This window comes from Desmodus rotundus, chromosome 5 (genome assembly GCF_022682495.2).
Source record: "Desmodus rotundus isolate HL8 chromosome 5, HLdesRot8A.1, whole genome shotgun sequence".
In the NCBI taxonomy this organism is placed as follows: domain Eukaryota; kingdom Metazoa; phylum Chordata; class Mammalia; order Chiroptera; family Phyllostomidae; genus Desmodus; species Desmodus rotundus.
This window is the reverse complement of record NC_071391.1, coordinates 28,416,912-28,436,420: the sequence shown is the minus strand read 5'-3', so window position 1 is coordinate 28,436,420 and position 19,509 is coordinate 28,416,912. Positions and strand designations below refer to the sequence as shown.

The following is a 19,509-nucleotide window of genomic DNA, read 5'->3' as shown; positions in this document are numbered from 1 at the left end:
TAACGTTAATGTCAATGACCATAATAGTAAATGCCATAAAGAAAGGAGAAAATCAAAAGACAGCAGAAATGAGAAACAATTCAGATAGGCAATGAAGATTAAAAATAAAAGGTGAAATTGTGTTATGAAAACCCATCATTTCGTCTCCAGCCCTGGCAGTCACCCTCTCCTCTCTCTGTTTTTCTTTCCATGCCGCTCATTGCCTTGGCTTAGCTGCAGTTTACATTGACATGGGTCACAACTGCAGTAAGTATTTAATTGAACAAGGATGATTTGTTAATTTTTCCCAGTTTGTTAGAAATACCAAAGTCGTTCAAGGACAGCAGGCAACAGCGGTCCTATTTAGGAGGAAAAGGCATCCAAGCGAAAATTGCATTCTGCTTGGTGCTGGGAGGTTTATGAAGCAAGGTGGATTTGTATTTCTTCTTTTCAAAAATCTGTTACAAAGTAATTTCCAAAAATTCTCAGAACAGTGCACCTGGAATCATCATAGACCAGACAGTCTCATCCTAGGCTACTTTGTAACCATTGGGAGCTTCACTTACACCTGAATGTCAACACTCACAATTCTGATACAATACAGCAGAAACACAGGCTGGCTTTGGGGACTGATTATTCAAATCTCCCAGATTTTTCTAATTTATAGCCAAGGCTAAGAACTCTTAAAATCCTCCCTCTAGAAATGGGAAAAGAGTCTACAAAATAAGCCTGCTTTCCCCCTGCTTTTCGGCCTCTAGAAGAGATTTCTCAGCTGGCCCTCGGTGATCAATTAGAGACAGATCTGTTTTCTACCAGTTTGTCATTAGCTAAGCTGTAACATCTTTCCATGCTACAAAAATATGTTTTATATCTTTATGTGCCCACAGCTATTGTGAGGACACAAACAAAGGCATATATCTAAACATGTTTATAAAATATCCATATAACATTACATCTAAGGAATTGTATTTGGGTTGCATTTTTGATCATAGGAGATCATAATGGCTTGTTTACTGCCCAGCAGACATATGTATGGCAACAAAGTTAACATATATATACATGAATATACAAATATACACACATAAATATTTGTAACATTATAAATTAGAAGATATATATTTAATTTGGTAAATGTAAGATTAAAGTAACAAGACACTTTGGTGTTTTATTTTTATTACTGGTTTGAAGATTTGTACCCTGGATCAGCGTGACACCAAATCCTTATAAGCTTATATTTGCCACCTAATATATTTTTTATTTTTATCTTTGATACATATATAATGAGAACATTATTTATAGAAATTGATTAGTTGGCTATCTCTATGAACTTCTTTCAAAGATACTTGTTAGCAACATGAGGATATAATTCATTTAACCTTCTAAAATTAATAACATAGGAACAAAAAATTCTTGGTAGAAATATTGATATAAGTCTAGAATTTCATACTGATATTCAAGAAAACCTCACTACTAAATATCTACTTATTTCACAAAATAATACACACCGGGTTTCTTTTTTTATAAATTGAAATTTTATTGATTGTTTTGAGGATTGAGACACAGATATTTTCAATTTGGAAATGATTCTTAAAACATCTACTGAAAATTTAAAAGATATTTAGTGGTGGTTCTTTTCTAAATAGTTTTTCTAGTGAACTCCCAGACTAAAATTTATAGGCACATTTTTCTTAGAGGATATCAAGTACCACTATCTTTAAATGTTGATACATTGATAAATTGTTACATCATAACACCCACTCATTCACAATTTAATATCATCTGTACCACATGCCCAAATGTTCAGTCTTTCACAGAATGTTAACCCAGTTTCTAGGCAAACTGGACGACCACCACCAAAGATGCCGCAGACGGCGTGGGATTCTGAGAGGGGAGCTGAGGTCAAGCAGTGTTCCCTTCAGGAAATCACTCTACTAAACTAAACGGCTTGGGCGTAGAAGTTATTAAAGGTTAAGACGTATTAAATGCATGACTGTGACTCCAAATTACCATTGTACGCTGTGTGTTCTAAGACACGAAAACTACTTCCCCACCCGTGGAATACTAAGCTGACACCCAAGACAGCAACTTCCATTTTCACTAGCCCACGATTTTCCAGTTGTAATAACAACAACAATAACCAGCAAACGAGTTTACCTCTTAAAAAAGCATTTACTTAAAACGGGGATGAGGTGCAGTTCTCTTCCTCTTAAAAAGTTTTTCTTCGGCTACTAAAAATCTTGTATTTACAAAAAGTTGCTAAAAATATCCCTTTGGATTGTGCAGGGGAGGGCGGACAAGGACCATGGACAAGACATGGTCTGTGGCATTCATCAGACAGGGCTTCTTCCTGGCCTTGCTCTGCGGAGGCAGGGCTCACCTGGATTTTAGTTTCCCTATTTTCTGCAGGTAAATCTTCCTTAATGTCTTGGTTAACCAGCTGGCCTCTTCCTTCCAAAGAGATCCAATGAAATGAAGTATTGCTTCAAACAAAATGTTGCAAAATTAAAATACGTATTCTACTAAAAGCTGATACAGGCTAAATTAAAAATAAATTCAAAAGAAGGCTAGTAAATTCATATATATACAAGCAAGTCTGAATTTGTAAATAAAATGCACTAGGGGTTAAAATCACCTAGAACCTTTAATGTTGCCACTGCTCCTTCTCCATGGCTAAATTGACCATTGCACACCAATCCACTCCAGAACCACTCCTGATAAAGCTGAGTCATACATAGGAGGACCCTCCCACCACCGGTGGTCCCTTGGTATCAGAGGATATGGATAACAGGGAGGTTCCCTGGATGCTTACACAAAGGGACAGCATTTCCAACTTCTTCCTCCATATTTCACATTTGTAAAATCAACACTTGCCTTATTTTCATGGATTAGAAATTCAATTTCCCATTAATATTATATTTAGGGTCCTTCCCTAAATGTCAATCTTCTTTGCTGGACACTTAAGAAATCCTGATGGATTTTTCCATGTCTCTTACTTAGGAAAAGATAATATTCTCCTATTCCCTGTAATCCTATGAGTCCCTGACCTAAATAATGATAGTGTTTCATCTAACTGATTTTAAACCCCTTCCTTCCTCCCCCTTCCCACATACAGCCATTCTTTCCAACTGGGAAGGTGTTCTTGTTTCCCTGAAGTATCAGTGCTCACTTCCACCTCAGCCCCGCTGCTGATGCTGGTTAAAGACCCAGCAATGGCCCAGTGAGGTCCCATGTTGCATAAACTGCTACTGAGATGGTTGGGAGCCTTGGTCTCATTAAACTTTTACTTGACCCACATTAAAAATAGACCTCTGTGTTCTCTATATGCTTACTATTTTATTAGCACAAAATAGATAAAACGTTTTAATTTTCAACCTTAAAATATTGTGAAACTATATTTAATAATACTATGCCTGATTTCCTAGTTGTTTTTCTTTTCAATTTTAGCTCTTTGTTAATGTTTTGAGATTAAACTAATATTTTAAACATGTATATATGTGGTGACTTCTTTGTCATATTTACATCCTCATATACATAAGGCCATTTATAACAATGACCATTTATAACATTAACTACTCTAAAATTGTATTAGTTCTTTTTATTATGAAACTAATGCTTATTTGTTATGAACAATTTTAGAAACTAATGTTAATCCAATAATAGCAATGCTAACTGTGTGTATTGAGTTGTACTACACTCATATGAACTCACAAAACTCTAGAAAGAAGAAATATTATCTTCATTTTTTAAAATTAAATCTTTCTTTTAAAATAATTATATATATACATATGTGTATATATATATATATATATATATATCCACACACATATATATTTATGTACAGAGTAAGAGAGTTCCTTTACACCCTTCACTCAGCTTCCTTTAATGTTAAGATCTTATACAACCATGGTGTATTTATCAAAACTAAAAATTAGCATTAGTATTATTCTGCTACCAAACTATAGAGCTTATTTGGGTTTTACCAGTTTTGCTACTAATGTCCTTTTCCCATTTCAGCATCCAGCTCAGGCTACCACACTGCATGCAGTCATCAAGTCTTTTTAGTCTCCACTGGTCTGTGACAGTTTTCATCTTTTTTATCCTTTTCATGACCTTGACACTTTGGAAGAGTTACCCCCAAGAGACAGACCCCCAAGGTGGGTCTGTCTGATGGGTTTTTATGCTTAGAGTGGGGCTACAAATTTTGTAAATAATACCACAACATTGCAGTGCTCTTATCGTCATTTCAAGGATATATGACATGATGGGTGATGTTAATTAACCCTCGTCACTTGGTTGAAATGGTGTCTGCCAGATTTCTCCACAAACTTTGGATTTCCCTTCCCATACTTTAATCTTTAGAAATGAATCACTGAGTTCAGCCTACACTCAATGGAAAGGTATGTAAACTTTACCTAATGAAGAGGAGTGGCTACCTATAGTATTTAGAATTCTTCTGTCAGAAATATTTGTCTCTTCTCTCCCAGTTATTCATTCATTGATTTAATATTTTACTTATGTCAGCATGAACTTGTGGATATTTATTTTAGACTTTAGGTCATAATCTACTATCATCATTTATTTATTTCCCCTTTTAAATCTATTTTACTTCTCAGGGCAGTTTTATGTTCACAGTACAATTGAGCAGACGGTGCGGAGAGTTCTCACCTGCTCTCTGCACTGCCTTCGCAGCCTCCGTCCCTCTTCAGAGTGGTGAATTTATTACAATCGATGGCCGACATTGACACGTCATTCACCCAAAGTTCACAGTTCACATTAAGGTTCACTCTTGGTCTTGTAAATTTTGTGTGCTTTGAGAACTGTATAATGACATGTATCCTTCATAACAGAGAATTTATCCTCATTATTCATATGAGTACAGTGAAGCACAGAGATATTAACTTATCCACAAAAGATGATACAATTGGTTAGTATAATGTGTTTCACTGAAACAAGTAAATTTTATTTGAATCATTTTACATATCATTTATGTATTGAAAAATACTGTGAATGATACATGTATTTCCTTATTTCTGAATATTTTTCACTTTTGCATCTTAAAAAACGTTCAAATACCATGTAAATAAATATCTGCCCCATGGTCCACCACATGTAGTAGTAATGCAATCTGGAAAGCTATATCCTGGTAGTTCATGCATATGGCCCTTTCTTTTCTCACTCATCCCTTCCACCCAACAGCATTGGACAGTGCCTTACACTGATGCCGTGGGTGATGAATGATTGTCTAATGAATGATTACCCTATAAGTTTTATGCCTAAGGTTTTGTCAGGACTGTCTTTGAGGCTGACATTATGAAGGCTTGACATCTGAGGTTTCTTGAGACCACTGTCGGAGGCAGAAATGTGGGCAGAATAGCTTATTGTTTTGATCAGTGCCACTTACTTTACTTTCTTAAAAATGACCTGATAGTTTTACATCCTGGAGTGTGCTTTGGTAGAATATTATTTAAAGTCTCATAAAATTTGGAGGAGGGGCGTGTTTATTGGTCCCAACTGTGTTAACACCGTCTGTGAGCTGCAGCAAGCATGCAACCAAGGTTCCAGAGCCTTCTGAAAATCCGGTGTGTTTCCTGAAATCTAAGAGTTACATGTGAGAGTGGAAATAGTTCTGCAGCAGCCTTACTCTCTTGGGCAAAAATAAATGAGGAACAACAAATGACAAATGACCTTTACTTTTGGGAAAATCACTTAGTCTAACACCACATATTTTGTCTAATATGACTTAAAGTCATATTCTGAGAATTTTTAAAATTAAATATCCAAGAATGAACATCTTTCATTTGTGATTTCCTCATACAGTATGATCATTCATTTCCCCATTTATAATTAACCATTTTTCCTCCAGAAAAGACAGCTACATCCAGACTATTTTTAGACACTCGATTTTCTGAAGTTGAATATGAGATTTTTTTAGAACAAAACTTCATTCTTCTTGATTTGAAAAATTATTCTTTGTTGCAGCACTATGCATCCTTTAATGTTTCACTAATTGTATCTTCCTTTTCTCCTGTTGTTGGTGTGTGTACCAATAAATGGATTCTGCTATTACCCAATGCTTCATTTTCATTAGAAATCCAATTTAAAAATAATTAAAAATATATCAGATTTGTATGGAACCACAAAAGATCTTGAATAACCAAAACAACTCTAAGAAAAAAAGAACAAACCTGGAGGTAACACTCTCCCTGACTTCAAATTATGCTACAAAGTGACAAAACAGCATGGTATTGGCCTAGAAACAAACACACAGGCCAATTGCACAGAACTGAGAGAGAGAAGTAAACCCACGTGTATATGGGCCAATGACTTTTGATGAAGGAGTCAAAAACATACAATGGAGAAAAGAAAGCTTCTTCAATAAATGGTGCTGGGAAAATTGGAAAGCTGCATACAAAAGAATTAAACTAAACTCCTGTTTGTCTTCATATAAAATAATTAACTCAAAATGGATCAAAGACCTAAATATAACACCTTAAACAATAAAACTTGCACAGGAGAAAACATAGGTGCTAAACTTATGTACCTTGATTTTAAAGAGGATTTTATGAATTTAACCCAAAGGCAAAGGAAGTAACAACAAAATTAAATGAATGGGACTATATCACACAAAAAGTTTTTGCATAGCAAAAAAAAAAAAAACAATAAAAAAGGCAACTAAACATTGGGTGAAGCATTTGCAGCAATAGCTCCAACAAGGAGTTAATATCCAAAATGCATAAAGAACTCATACAACTCAACACCAAACAAACAATCCAATTTTAAAGAGATGGTCAGAGTCCTGAATAGTTTTTCCCAAGAAGACACAAATGGTCAACAATATATATGAGAAAGTGCCCAATTTCTCAGCTATTAGAGAAATGCAGATAAAACAATAATGAGGTACCACCTCACACTTCCTTGAATGGATATTATTAACAAGACAAGTAATTAAAAGTTTTGGAAAGGTTGTGGAGTAAAAGGAAGCTTCATTCACCCCTGGCTGGAATGTAAACTGGAATAGCCACTAGGGAAAACAGTATGGGGTTTCATCAGAAAATTAAGAATAGTTACCATATAACCCAATGACACCTCTTCTGGATATCTACCTAGAAAATTGGAAACGATTCATTCCCAAAGATATATACACCCAGATATATGTTCATTATTCATGGTGGCCCAGACATGGAAAGCAACTGAAATGTCCTTTGACACATGATTGGCTAAAGAAGGTGTGGTACATACGTGCAGTGGAATACCACTCAGCCATAAGAAAAGATGTAACCCTGCCACTCATGATAACATGGATGAATTTTGAGAATACTATGCAAAGTGAAATAAAAAAGTCAATAACCATATTCCACTTAAACGTGGGATATAAAACTGAAAGTAACAAATGACCAAACAAGACAAGCAAATTAAAACTCAACAAACACTAATACGGTGGTTACTGGAGAGGAGGGGAGAGGAGGAAATACAGGGTAAAGGAGATCAAATATATGATGATGAAAGAACATGTAACTTTGGATGGTGGGCCCACGATGCCACATACAGATGATGTTTCATAGAACTGTACCCTTGAAAGCTATATAGTTTTATTAACCAATGCCACCCCAATAGATTTAAGTAAAATGCATTATGTTTTTCTTTTATATGTATGAGTTATCTATCAATGTATTTTAAATCTAGAAATATATTGTGGATTTTGTTCGGTTACATGGCAGAGGGAAACTAAGGCTGCAGATATAAATGCAGTTGCCAATTAGTTAACATGAACCCGGGTTATATTAATGAGCCCATAGTAAAGACAAGAGTTCTTAGAAAAGGCAAAGGGAATTGTCGCTATGGAAGGCACATAAAGATATAACATTACTGTGTTTGAACATAGAAATTGTGAGCTGAAGGCAGAGAGTAGGCTCAAGCAGATGGAAAGGCAAGGCTTATATCTTATCTGGAGCCTCCAGAAAGGAACATAGTCCTGCAAAAACCTTGACTTTCATCCTTTGAGACTCTGTCAAATATCTGCCCAATATAACTTTAAGATAATAAATTACATTGATTTATGCCACTAAGCGTGTTGTAATTTATTACAGCAGCAGGAGGAAACTAACATACTGACTGGTATTGCACCTATATTAGTAATACAGCTTTGGACAAATAATTCAATGACTGAGTTTCAACTTTGTTTTCTGCAAAAGGAAGACTTGAATACACCTATTTTCTTCCTCACACTTTATCAATTCCTACATGAAGATATATCATAACATCAGGATATAGCTTTACCTCCTCCCTTGGACATGTTGTTAAATGTTGCTGCATCTTTCCCCACTCCCTTGGAATCACAAACATACCATTTATACCTGCCTCAATCTTCATGAAGTATTTCTGAAGGGAGGTGTGATTGAGCTGAGCCCAGTGGCCCCGGGAGGACTCATTATTGAGTCAGGGAAGAAAGCAAATTGGGAGAGAAAGAGCAAATTGAACAAAAACACACAGAGAGGATAGCACATTACTTGTTCAGAAAACACTGAATTCTCTGTGGTTGCTGCAAAGAGAAGTCCTAAACAACAAATTTTAAAAAAAATATTGATGTAGAGATTATTTTTACTACTTATCACAATTTCTGCTCTCATTAGACCAAAGGGAGATTTGAGCAAAATCCCAGATTTGTTCATATTAAGAATCTAGTCAGCTATGTAGTTTCTAGGGAATAATTTGTTACCTCTAATTTAAAAATAACTCTATTATATAGAACCCACGAGAAGGTCTGTTTTCCCTCTGAGCAACCATCTAACTTTGGCGAGCAATCTGAGACTGAAGAACTGGAGGAAACCAGAATACCAGGTGCCCTTGGGCTTTGCAGTTAAAGCTGTTAGTCTGTAAATGCCATCAGAGCGGAAACCAGAGGTAACCGAGGACAAATGGTGCACTTGTTTTCTGCTGAAGCAAAACAAAAGGATTTAGTAGAATTAAGAACAAAAAGCTAAACAGGCCCTAACTCAGCTTTGAAAAGTGTACTGCAGTTTAAGCGTTCTTGACCGAGTTTATCAGGGCAGTGGAAAACAGAGGTCCTATAAAATTATATTCATTGTCTAAGGCCCTTATTTATTTATGTGCTAACCCAGAATGAGAATCCTCGTTTCTTCGCCTCCAAAATACATTATCTCTCCCCGAAGTCAGTTCCCATTCTGCGTTAATTCATCAGACTCAACAAGCCTTCATTCCACAAGGAGCCATCTCACTAAAAGCAAGCACCTGTATTAAGGATTACACGATTATGTTTGTACTTGAACTTAGCCAAAAGGCCAAGAAGCGATACACGTATTTATGTTTAAATGTGTGCATTTCTTGAATTAAATACCATATTTTTGTATTTAGAGTAGTTTAACTTTTCATACTGTATTGCTCAGGCTGGTAAAGTGATGAATAATTTCTTTCGTTCTTAAAAGTAATTAATGTATGAAATTTTTTCTGGAAGAAAAATTGAGATAACTTCAGTATTGCCGTAGGAGTTTGCAAACCAGGCATTCAAGTACTTTAACAAATGGGAACGGGAGTCACCACTGGCAAACTTACAGAGAAAGAAGTCTGGACTATCATCCTCTCCCTATGCTGTTTGTGAACATAATAGTTAATGAAGCTCCTTTTGGATGCATAGATAGATAGATATATAGATTAGATAGATAGATAGATAGATAGATAGATAGATAGATAGATAGATGAGAGATAGATAGATAGATAGATAGATAGATGAGAGATAGATAGATAAAAAAACCTTTATTCTGGACATATCCCTTGCCTCATCCTCACCATCAAAACCTGGGAGAATTTACATAAATGTACAATATCTGCATGAGAAAATGTAATAATCAAACTTTAAAGTTTATCAGTATGCTATATATTTATATATTCAGGAAGATATGAAAAACTAACCTAAAAAGGAATCATTGGTGAGCCTGGTATTATTCTTTCAAGCTTCCCGCGTGGTGAGGTTTCCCTCCTGCCTGTTTTCATGGTAAACTTCTATCACTGCCTTAATGCTGGGCTGTCTGTTTTAGTTTATTGATTTGACTCCCTGTTTCATCCAACTTTATGTGATTACATGCAACCAACACTGACCTTTAGTAAATTAAATAAACAGGTTTTATTGTTACAATATCAAGAGCTCATAATATGCAGGAGAAGGTAGAAGAAACAAGCCTGGGAATGAGCAGACATAAAGGCTGCTTCAGCAGACCCAGAAGCATGAACCCTAAGAAAGGCCTTATTCTAGAAACAACTTGGACAGGGCACCTTACTGGAATTAAAGTGCCTATCTACTTGTAGCCTCTTCTTAATCTAGTCAATATTAAATTTCAAGAATAGATGTTTGAAAGACCTAACATGGGTCATAGGCTATATTTTAGATAAATCAGGGCATTTTGATACATAAAATAGTACTTAGGATATAACATACTGTGAGAGAGAGAGAGAGAGCCCTTCAGAATAAAATAAGGAAGGTAGAAGAAATAATGACCGTCAATGAAGAACAAATCAGAGCACTCTGAGATAAAGAACTTGTGTTTAGTATTTGACTCATGTTGCTGAAAGTCTTTCACATACCACAACTCAGAAAGATTTATGGGACCACAAATATATCTATTTCTGTTCTTTCAGTACTGACCCTTAATTCTTTTGCTTTCTAGCCTAAGATATATATCTAAAATAAATAATGAAAAAATGAACAAAACTTATTCAAATTCTTACTAGCTTCAAAGAATGCAATGATGGATAAGGCACCATTCCTTTTCGTCAGGAGTTCGCAGCCTTGGTGGAGAGTCAGACATTTAAACCAATAACGAGTGTAGTATGAGTGACCGCGCAGGCCATCACCAAGAATGTTGTCCACAGTATGATGTGTATAACCTAAAATTCAAAGCCATCAAATCTTTATACTCTAATATACATTTTTGAAAATGTTGTCTATGAAATATTGTTTAATCCTGTAAAAGATAGATATATCCTGAGATTTCTCCTTAGATATATAAAGTATACGTGTCATATGTCTAAAAACGGAATAAAAACGACATGGGCACTATAATTTGTGACTACATAGAAGATTAACATATGTCCATATGGAGAAGGACTAGAAGATAATATTGAGAAATAAAAAAGTGATTTCTAGAATAATGGATCGGTTTTATTTTATTTTTAAAAATATTTTATTTATTTATTTTTAGACAGAGGGGAAGAGAAGGGGAAGAAGAGGGAGAGAAACATTAAGGTGTGGTTGCACTCCTGCAGCCCCCACAGGGAACCTGGCCCACAACCCTGCCACGTGCCCTGACTGGGAATCAAACTGGCGACCTTTGGTTCATAGGCTGGCACTCAATCCACTGAGCCACTGCAGCCAGGGCTGGATGAGTTTTATATTTCAATTTCCTTTAATGTTGTTATACATTCAATTAAATTTACAAGGGTGTGTTGGGACACCTGTTCAGTGATTCAATTTTTGAACAGAAACAAAATACACTAAACATTTTTCTTGCCTGTTCACGTGATTTACTCCATTGTTTGTGTTTTCGCAGCTCTGGTTCTTATTGTGAATGCCAAGGTGACCCTCCTTTGCTATTGTTTATTTATTCCCCTTGTTCTTTTTTAACATATTGCCTCTAACTATCTGTGACGTGTAGGTTATAAGAAGACAACCGGTTGATGTTCAGTAGATTTTAGCAAGATTAAATGGGTGTTTTGATTCTTAAAATTTTTTTTTTATTGTTGTTCGCTTACAGTTGTCCCCATTTTTCCCCCATTACTCTCCACTGCCCTACCCATCCCCCACTTCCCACATTCAATCCTACCCCCCTTTGGCTTTGTCCACAGGCCCTTTATAAATGTTCCTTGGCTTGACTGTTCCCATTCTTTGCCCCGTTGTCCCCCTTCCCTCTCCCCTCTGGTCACTGTCAGTTTGTTCTTTATTTCCGTGTCTCTGGTTCTATTTTGCTTGTGTATTTGTTTTGTTGATTAGGTTCCATGTATAGGTGAAATCATACGGGATTTGTCTTTCACCACCTGGCTTATTTCACTTAGCATAATGCTCTCCAGGTCCATTCATGATGTCGTGAAGGGTAGGAGCTCCTTCTTTCTCTCTGCTGCTCAGTATTCCATTATGTAAATATACCACAGATTTTTGATCCACTCATTTATTGATGGACACTTAGGTTGCTCCAGCACTTGGCTATCATAAATTGTGCTGCTGTGAACATTGGGCTGCATGGGTTCTTTTGAATTGGTGTTTCAGGTTTCTTAGGGTATAATCCCAGCAGTGGAATTGATGGGTCAAAAGGCAGTTCTATTTTTAGTTTTCTGAGGAAATTTCATACCATTTTCCACAGTGGCTGCACCAGTCTGTATTCTCACTGGTGTGAAGTGGTATCTCATTGTGGTTTTAATTTGCATCTCTCTGATGGCTAGTGATGCCGAGCATCCTTTCATATGTCTCTGCACCCTCTCCATGTCCCCCTTGGAGAAGTGTCTTTTTTTAACACTGTTATCCAATAAAGCCTATTTACAAGCCCCCCCCCCCAAACAGAATTATCTTCTGGAGTGTAGGGCCCTTATAGTTCAGGCTTCCCCAGTAAGTGAGTGTTCTAGGAACCCATCTGTATCAGTGTCCCACCTCACATTGTTGTGAGAGGCTGCATTTGACTTCAGTGAATTTTTTTGAAGACTTTCAACCCATTTGCCCATTTTGTGATGGGTGATTTACAAGTGCACCTGACCATACAGTGCTGAGTGGTAAGTTTTTAACCAAAAACAGAACGATTATCACGCCCCACCCTCCCTATTCATGGGATCTTGCCCCGAGCAACTTTCTTTTGTTTGTTTCCCTGATAAAAAAAGTCCTCAAAGGGAAACGTTTTGATGAGGTGGAGGAGGGGAAACAAACAAACAAAAAAGCAGAAGCACTAAAAGGCATCAAAATTGACCAGTTCAAAAACTGTTTTGAACAGTGGAAAAAAATGTCTCTATGAATGTACTATATCAAATGGAGAATATTTTGAAGATGCCTGGAGTTTAAATATGTAAGAATAATGACACAACTTTTTGTAAATGAATTCTGTTTTGGGGGGCTCCCCCCTCCTGTTTAATATTCCCAAGCATTTTAAATTCTCTATTAATAACATAAAAGTCATCTTCTTTCTACAAACCTATCTTTCCTGCAGGTTTCTCTTTTATAGAGATTTTCAATTTTGTAAGTTATACTCTTTAGCCTCACTGTGGTCACTGCCCAATGTCTTTTGGATTGCCCAAGTCAGTACTTCAGTTCCTCCATTGTTACCAGTTCCCTGGTCCTTTTTTAGTGCTCCTTTCTTGCTTTCCCTATCCTGTTCTTTTCTGTTCTGTTTTTCTTGAACTCTGCTGCTATTTCATATTGTCAGGGACTTTAGCCATCGCATACCCCTGCTTTGAAACATCCAATGGACACCCCTTTGGCTCCTAAATGAAGCACACACTTTGTAGTTTGAATTTGGGATTCTCCTCCCTACTTCGTAGCGTTTTTCTCATAGCTACTTTACTGATGCCTTCTACAGGGCCCAACACTGGCTCTTCTTCGTGCATATATTTTCTTGCAGAGTTTCTGTCGCCTGGAATATCTTCCCCTCATTCTTGCCTTAAGCATTCAAAGGCCCATTTTTAAGATTAGCCTTTTCATCATGCCTTCTCTTCTTACCTCAAGTGGAATTGATATTTGTCCCTTCAAAATATATACAACACTGCTTGTGCCTGCTTTTGTTAATCCGCTTTCTATTAGAACTATCTATGTGATTAAAAATTAGATTATGTCAATTCTATAAAGACAAAAACAACACCTTCCTCATCGATATATTCCCCATGTAACGCTGAACTGGCTTATTTGAAAACATTTGTTCTCCTGTTCAAGCATTTTCCTTATTCCTAGGAAGCCGCAGAAGGGAGCTCTGAATATAGAGGCCTTAAATAAGAAAGACCAGGAGAGAGGGAGGGAGTAAGACAGGGGCACCTTCTGGATCTCACAAAATAGAGTGAAGCTTCTTTAAGTATAAAGAAAAAGGAATTTTATTGGCTTTATTTATTCATTATTTCAAAGAAAGCCCAGCATTTAGGTGACTTAATATGGAAACTGTATTTGTCAACTAATGTATTTTATTTTCTATTGTTTCTCTAGTATGCTACTAGTTCCTAATTGTTTTTATGTTTAATACTCAACTAATTTTATTAAGACTATTTTGTTTTTATTTTTGTGAAATGATTGTTTCTGTAAGAAAATCTATCCCCTTGCTAAGGAATATAGCTGCCTGTACAAAAGCAGTCCAGTGCTGTTCACAGCGTATCACAGGGAAACTTCAGTGGGTTCGATGCTCTGACCAGACCCCATCCCAGTCTTTGTCTTCCTCTTTTCCTCCTCCCCTGTGGTCCACAGACATGGAAGGTCCAGGTGCAAGCAAGCCAGCACTCACCAAGTTTAGTTTTTGTCTATCCCACAACTGTACGCTCGCAGATGAAAGGGCAAAGCAGAATATGCAAATCACCTTTGCCCAAGAAACACACATTTGAGGAGATAGTCTTAGACCGGCCTATAGAGACATTTGCATATATTAGTTATGGTATACCCTTTCCCAGCCAAAACCTGGAAAACTGCCTTTTTATTTTATTTTGTTAATGAGTGTTCCGAAGGAGGTGAATTTTAGAATGATATTTTAGCTTTCCAGAGGTAGAAAGCAGCCATTAATTAGCTAGCGTTGCAGTGAAGCAAATATAATGAGGTTATAAACCATTTTCTTTCTTACTGAGAAAATAAGGTATGCACTTAATATTTCTCAGATATACTAGAAGTTAAAATAAAGAGAAAATACAGGATTCTTTTTTGTGTGAGGAGCTAGGATTCTTAAAATAATCCCATTAGACATCTAATATAAAATCGAGTAGAAATTATTTTATTTAGTTTTAAAGTTAAGAATATTTAATGTATACACTTTCAGGTCTCTACTATATACAAATTTCCATGTTATTCTTTCTCCTTGAGTGTAACTTTGTTTTTGTATTATATTTCACAATGTCACGTGAATCTATTTGTTGAACTTATTTCTTGCTCTGTGTCTCTGTCTCTCTCTTTTTATGTTCTCTCTTTCTGTCTGTAGCCTGAACCAAGCTCTCCTGGAAGCAACGAGAACACGCAAGTTGTTACAACAAAGGAAGAAAATCTGAATGTCCCTGAGTGCAATCCTGCAAATGTAAGGTTAACTTAAAAGTCCTAAAAGTCTTAACATGAAAACAAGAACATAAACATTTTAACAATCCTGGTTCATGCCATCATGAAACTTTCTATTTATGTATACTAGTCACTATCTAAACATTGCTCTTCACAATTTCAAAATGCAGATGTTGTTTTGATGTGAATCCGGTAGGTTTTCCATTAGGAAGTAACAGTATAGCCAGATTCTTAGGAGTGCTGTGAACTTGAATTGTCAGATGCAAGGAAGGTAAGCACGCATTCAACAGTGCACTTACTTTGACAACCACATGAAAGAAACCTGTTAAAATATTAAGAACAAAAACAAACAAATGGCATCCCAAAGGATGTGTTTATAGTTCTTTCCCTATGAAGCGCATGAACCTGGCATTACAGAGGATTACATGAGGGGAAAGGAGATTGTCAGCCTTCACAGGACAATAGGGAACGTGGAACTTGGACTCTGCGGGGTTTTCAACTATAGTGAGTGTAATGAAATTTTAATTTTGAAACTTTGGCACAGTTACAGATTTTTCATGCCTGGAGTTGAGAAACAGCAAATGACAATTGTGTTGAGTAAATTCCAAGGGAGGCTTCAATCTGGGTAACAAACGCAAAGTATCTGTTGAAACTATTCATGATTGAAAAGAAATGCAGCTACAGCAATAAAATAAGTCAGAATAGAAACATAGATTAACCAAATCCATCTCTTTTTCTTCCATTGGCCACCAAAGTGAAATTAGAAATATGAATTTCTCAACAAGTTGCATTCCTATCTTTGTGTATTTAAACATGTACTACAACCATACGATTTAGAACATAATAAGATGAGTACTAGAAATTAACTACTGTGTAATTTAATTCCATGGGAGGAAGAAGTAAAAAATATTGCGGTAGGAAGGAATACTTTGTTGCAGCTTGAAGGACAGATGTGAGCAAACGTGCAGGGAGAAGAAACGGACTAATACAGCTAGGAAATGGAGTGCAGAAAGAGCTGAGATGCGTACCCAGAAAGATAATTTGGAACTTAAGTGGAGGGACCCTGGTTTGAATTAGGAATACAGTTAAGGTTTTCAAATGTTTCTGGTCAATTCAGTGATAAGTTCATCAGTGTGTATCCACTCCATAAACATGGGTTGTCTTTCCATTTATTTATATCTTTTATAATATCTTGCTGCAATGTTTTATAGATTCTCAGTGTACAAGTCTTGCTCTTCTTTTGCTTTCTTTATTACTAGGTACATTAATCTTTCTAACTGAGTTATAAAGGAATTGTTTTCTTAATTTCATTTCGAGATTCTTATTGCTCGCTATAGAAATACAACTAACTTTTGTATATTTACCTTGAATCAGATTAAATTGCTTTAAGTGACTGTGAGCTCTGGAGTCAAAATATGATGAGATTGGCAAAACCAGTACATGAAATTACAATGTTGATGTCCGGTATTTAAGATGCTACATCAGAATAAGGAGGTAAATCCTTCATAAAATTTTGCCAAAGACTCTTGACTGACAAAGCATGGTCCACTCTAGACATATATGACACTTGTAAGGTCAACAACGACAAGTGGAGTGTGTTTACCACGGCTTGAAGTGAAAGGCTGCAAAGTCAGGAAGGTAATGTTGATTAGATTCATTTATGTTTTTGCCAGTTACACAACATGTGACCATGAATGTTTAGCCCTTCTGAGGCTCATTTTCCTCTTCTGAAAAAGAGACATACATGTATCTTATCTTATACAGCTTGGTCAACGATCAGATGACACAGCCTAGCTTAATAGCTGGTATATTGTTGGCAAATAACAAGCCCTCAGTAATTATTACTTTTTGTTTCTTTATGCAAAGCTATTTCTGTTACTTGAAACCTCAATGCATATTTTTGAATTAAATATTTTATTTCTCAAAGGAGAGAACTTAAAACATGACACAGACAGCCTTAAAAACTATAGTTTTAAATAGACTCCAGTTTTATTCATTGCTACTCTCAGGCAGAACAAGACGCAGCTGGTGGCAACAGTTATAAGGAGAATGTTGCGGTCAAATATAAAAGTAAACTCTTTTTTTTATGCTATGTTTTTGTTTTATTGCACATCTAAACCAAACAGTACTCTTTGCTTGACAACTCTGTACCCCCTCTTCTTTTATGTTACTTGGTTTAGTACATTTTGTTCTTTTTGTTTGTTTGTTTCCTTGTTCTCATGGAAACTCTTACTGATTATTTTGAAATAAGATGGGGTAAAATTATTTTATTTATTTATTTATTTTTAAAATTTTTATTGTCATTCAATTACAGTTGTGTGCCTTTTCTCCCCATCCCTCCACCACACCCCAGCTGAACCCACCTCCACCCTCCCCCTTGATTTTGTCCATGTGTCCTTTATAGTAGTTCCTATAAACCCCTCTCCCCATCGTCCCCTCCACACTCCCCTCTGGCTATTGTTAGATTGTTCTTAGCCTCAATGTCTCTGGCTATATTTTGTTTGCTTTTTTCTTTTGTTGATTATGTTCCAGTTAAAGGTGAGATCATATGGTATTTGTCCCTCACTGCCTGGCTTATTTCACATAGCATAATGCTCTCCAGTTCCATCCATGCTGTTGCAAAGGGTATAAAATGCAGACTGGTGAGGCCACTGTGGAAAACAGTATTGAATTTCCTCAGAAAACTAAAAATGGAACTACCCTTTGACCCAGCAATTCCACTGCTAGGATTATACCCTAAGAACCCTGAAACACCAATCCAAAAGAACCTATGCACCCCAATGTTCATAGCAGCACAATTCACAATAGACAAGTACTGGAAGCAACCTAAGTGCCCATCAGCAAATGAGTGGATCAAAAAACTATGGTACATTTACACAATGGAATTCTGTGCAGAAGAGAGAAATAAAAGTAAACTCTTAATGAAAAATACGTGAAAATAGAATTAGCTACCGGAGGACATAGTATATGATTGAAAATGAAAAAATTTTCTGATTATAGATAGGGAATGAAACACTGGAGTGAAAGAAATCAAGTATTATGTTATGTTAGCATCACTTTCAAGCCTGGATTCTTTGATCACTGCAACCTCACTGAGCTGATGGGAGCACAGGCAACCTCTCAGTGAATAAACAGCAAAGGTGATGCATTTTCATTCCTGCTGGTCACACCTGAGATGAAATAACATAGTAAAGAAAACCTGGAAATTACATGAAACCTAGACTTGATTAGCAAATTTGCTATTTCCTAACATGCCACCTTAGCAAGTTATTTTATCATTCATATCCCTTGTCTATGTAATGCATAGCATTAGTTTTTAAACCTTTGCATGCCTGTAGATCGCCAGGCCAGCCTATGACATTGCTTAGAGTAAGTCTCCTCTCCCACACAAAATTAATCAGCAGTTCCAGGGACAACCCAGAAATGCGTATTGTTTAATAAACTCACCTAGATTTTCTTCTGTCATCATTTCCTGTTAAATTTTTTGAGAAGTTTTATATTGTTTTTTTGCATGTTTATCATGAGAATCATATATACTATAATTACATATAATATATGATTGTATGTATAAGTTACAGATAAAACACAAAGTACATGTCACATCATTATATATAATTAGTATATAATAGATATTAAATATATAGTATTCAATTATATCCTCGTTAATGTCCTATTTTTTTCATTCTAAAAAAGTTGCTGTGCAATTTTTATGTAAAGTCTCAATATCTTCTATGGTCAAGGTCCCAAATGGGAGTAGAGGCCATGCACACCCTACTTCCTGCCCAATGCAAGACAAGGTTACGCAGAAAAATGACCTCTGAATGCCTTGCCCATGTTTGGTGTTTCTTGTTTTTTTCAGACAGAGAAATCACCAAAGGCTTAACAGCATATGGGGCTATCAGTTTGGGATCCGTTTAAATGACGCGAAAGCAGCTTTGCTTAAATAACAATACTGGCGTCCCGTGGAGACGCGGAGGATGTAACTGCTTCATCCCACTTCCGTGCAGTTTGTAAACGCGCCTCATAGTGTTTGATAGCATATCCAGAATTAAATACGTCGAGCATTTTATTTTAATTTCCACTTAGAGATTAAGATTTACTACTCACTGTTAATTTGCTTTACCATGTTTCTGACTGCTGTAGGCAACAAACATTTAATTTCTCACAATGTTTTACAAAACTAAAAAGGGTTTCGCACTGTGAGCACTTGCTCTGTTTCTCGCCATTACATCTGCTTGCAAGTTTCTGACCAAAGGGAGTTTATTCAACAGAAAAAAAGTATTGTGTAGGGAAATGAGAGAAGA

The 19,509-nt window shown here is 36.2% G+C and overlaps 1 protein-coding gene across 4 annotated transcripts in view; it reads left to right on the top strand.

The window, feature by feature from the left end:
- The window catches only part of LUZP2 (leucine zipper protein 2), a 351,835-nt gene that overhangs the window by 325,719 nt on the left and 6,607 nt on the right, over positions 1–19,509 (top strand). For 2 of the 4 annotated variants that reach the window (XM_024558956.4, XM_053925802.1), the window contains exons 10-11: positions 214–246; positions 15,135–15,227. The exons of 1 other annotated variant lie outside the window; for it this stretch is intronic. In XM_024558956.4, coding sequence (XP_024414724.3) covers positions 214–246; positions 15,135–15,227 — 126 coding nt within the window. The remainder of the gene's footprint in view (positions 1–213; positions 247–15,134; positions 15,228–19,509) is intronic. One more of the 4 variants, XM_024558957.4, reaches the window with a different exon arrangement.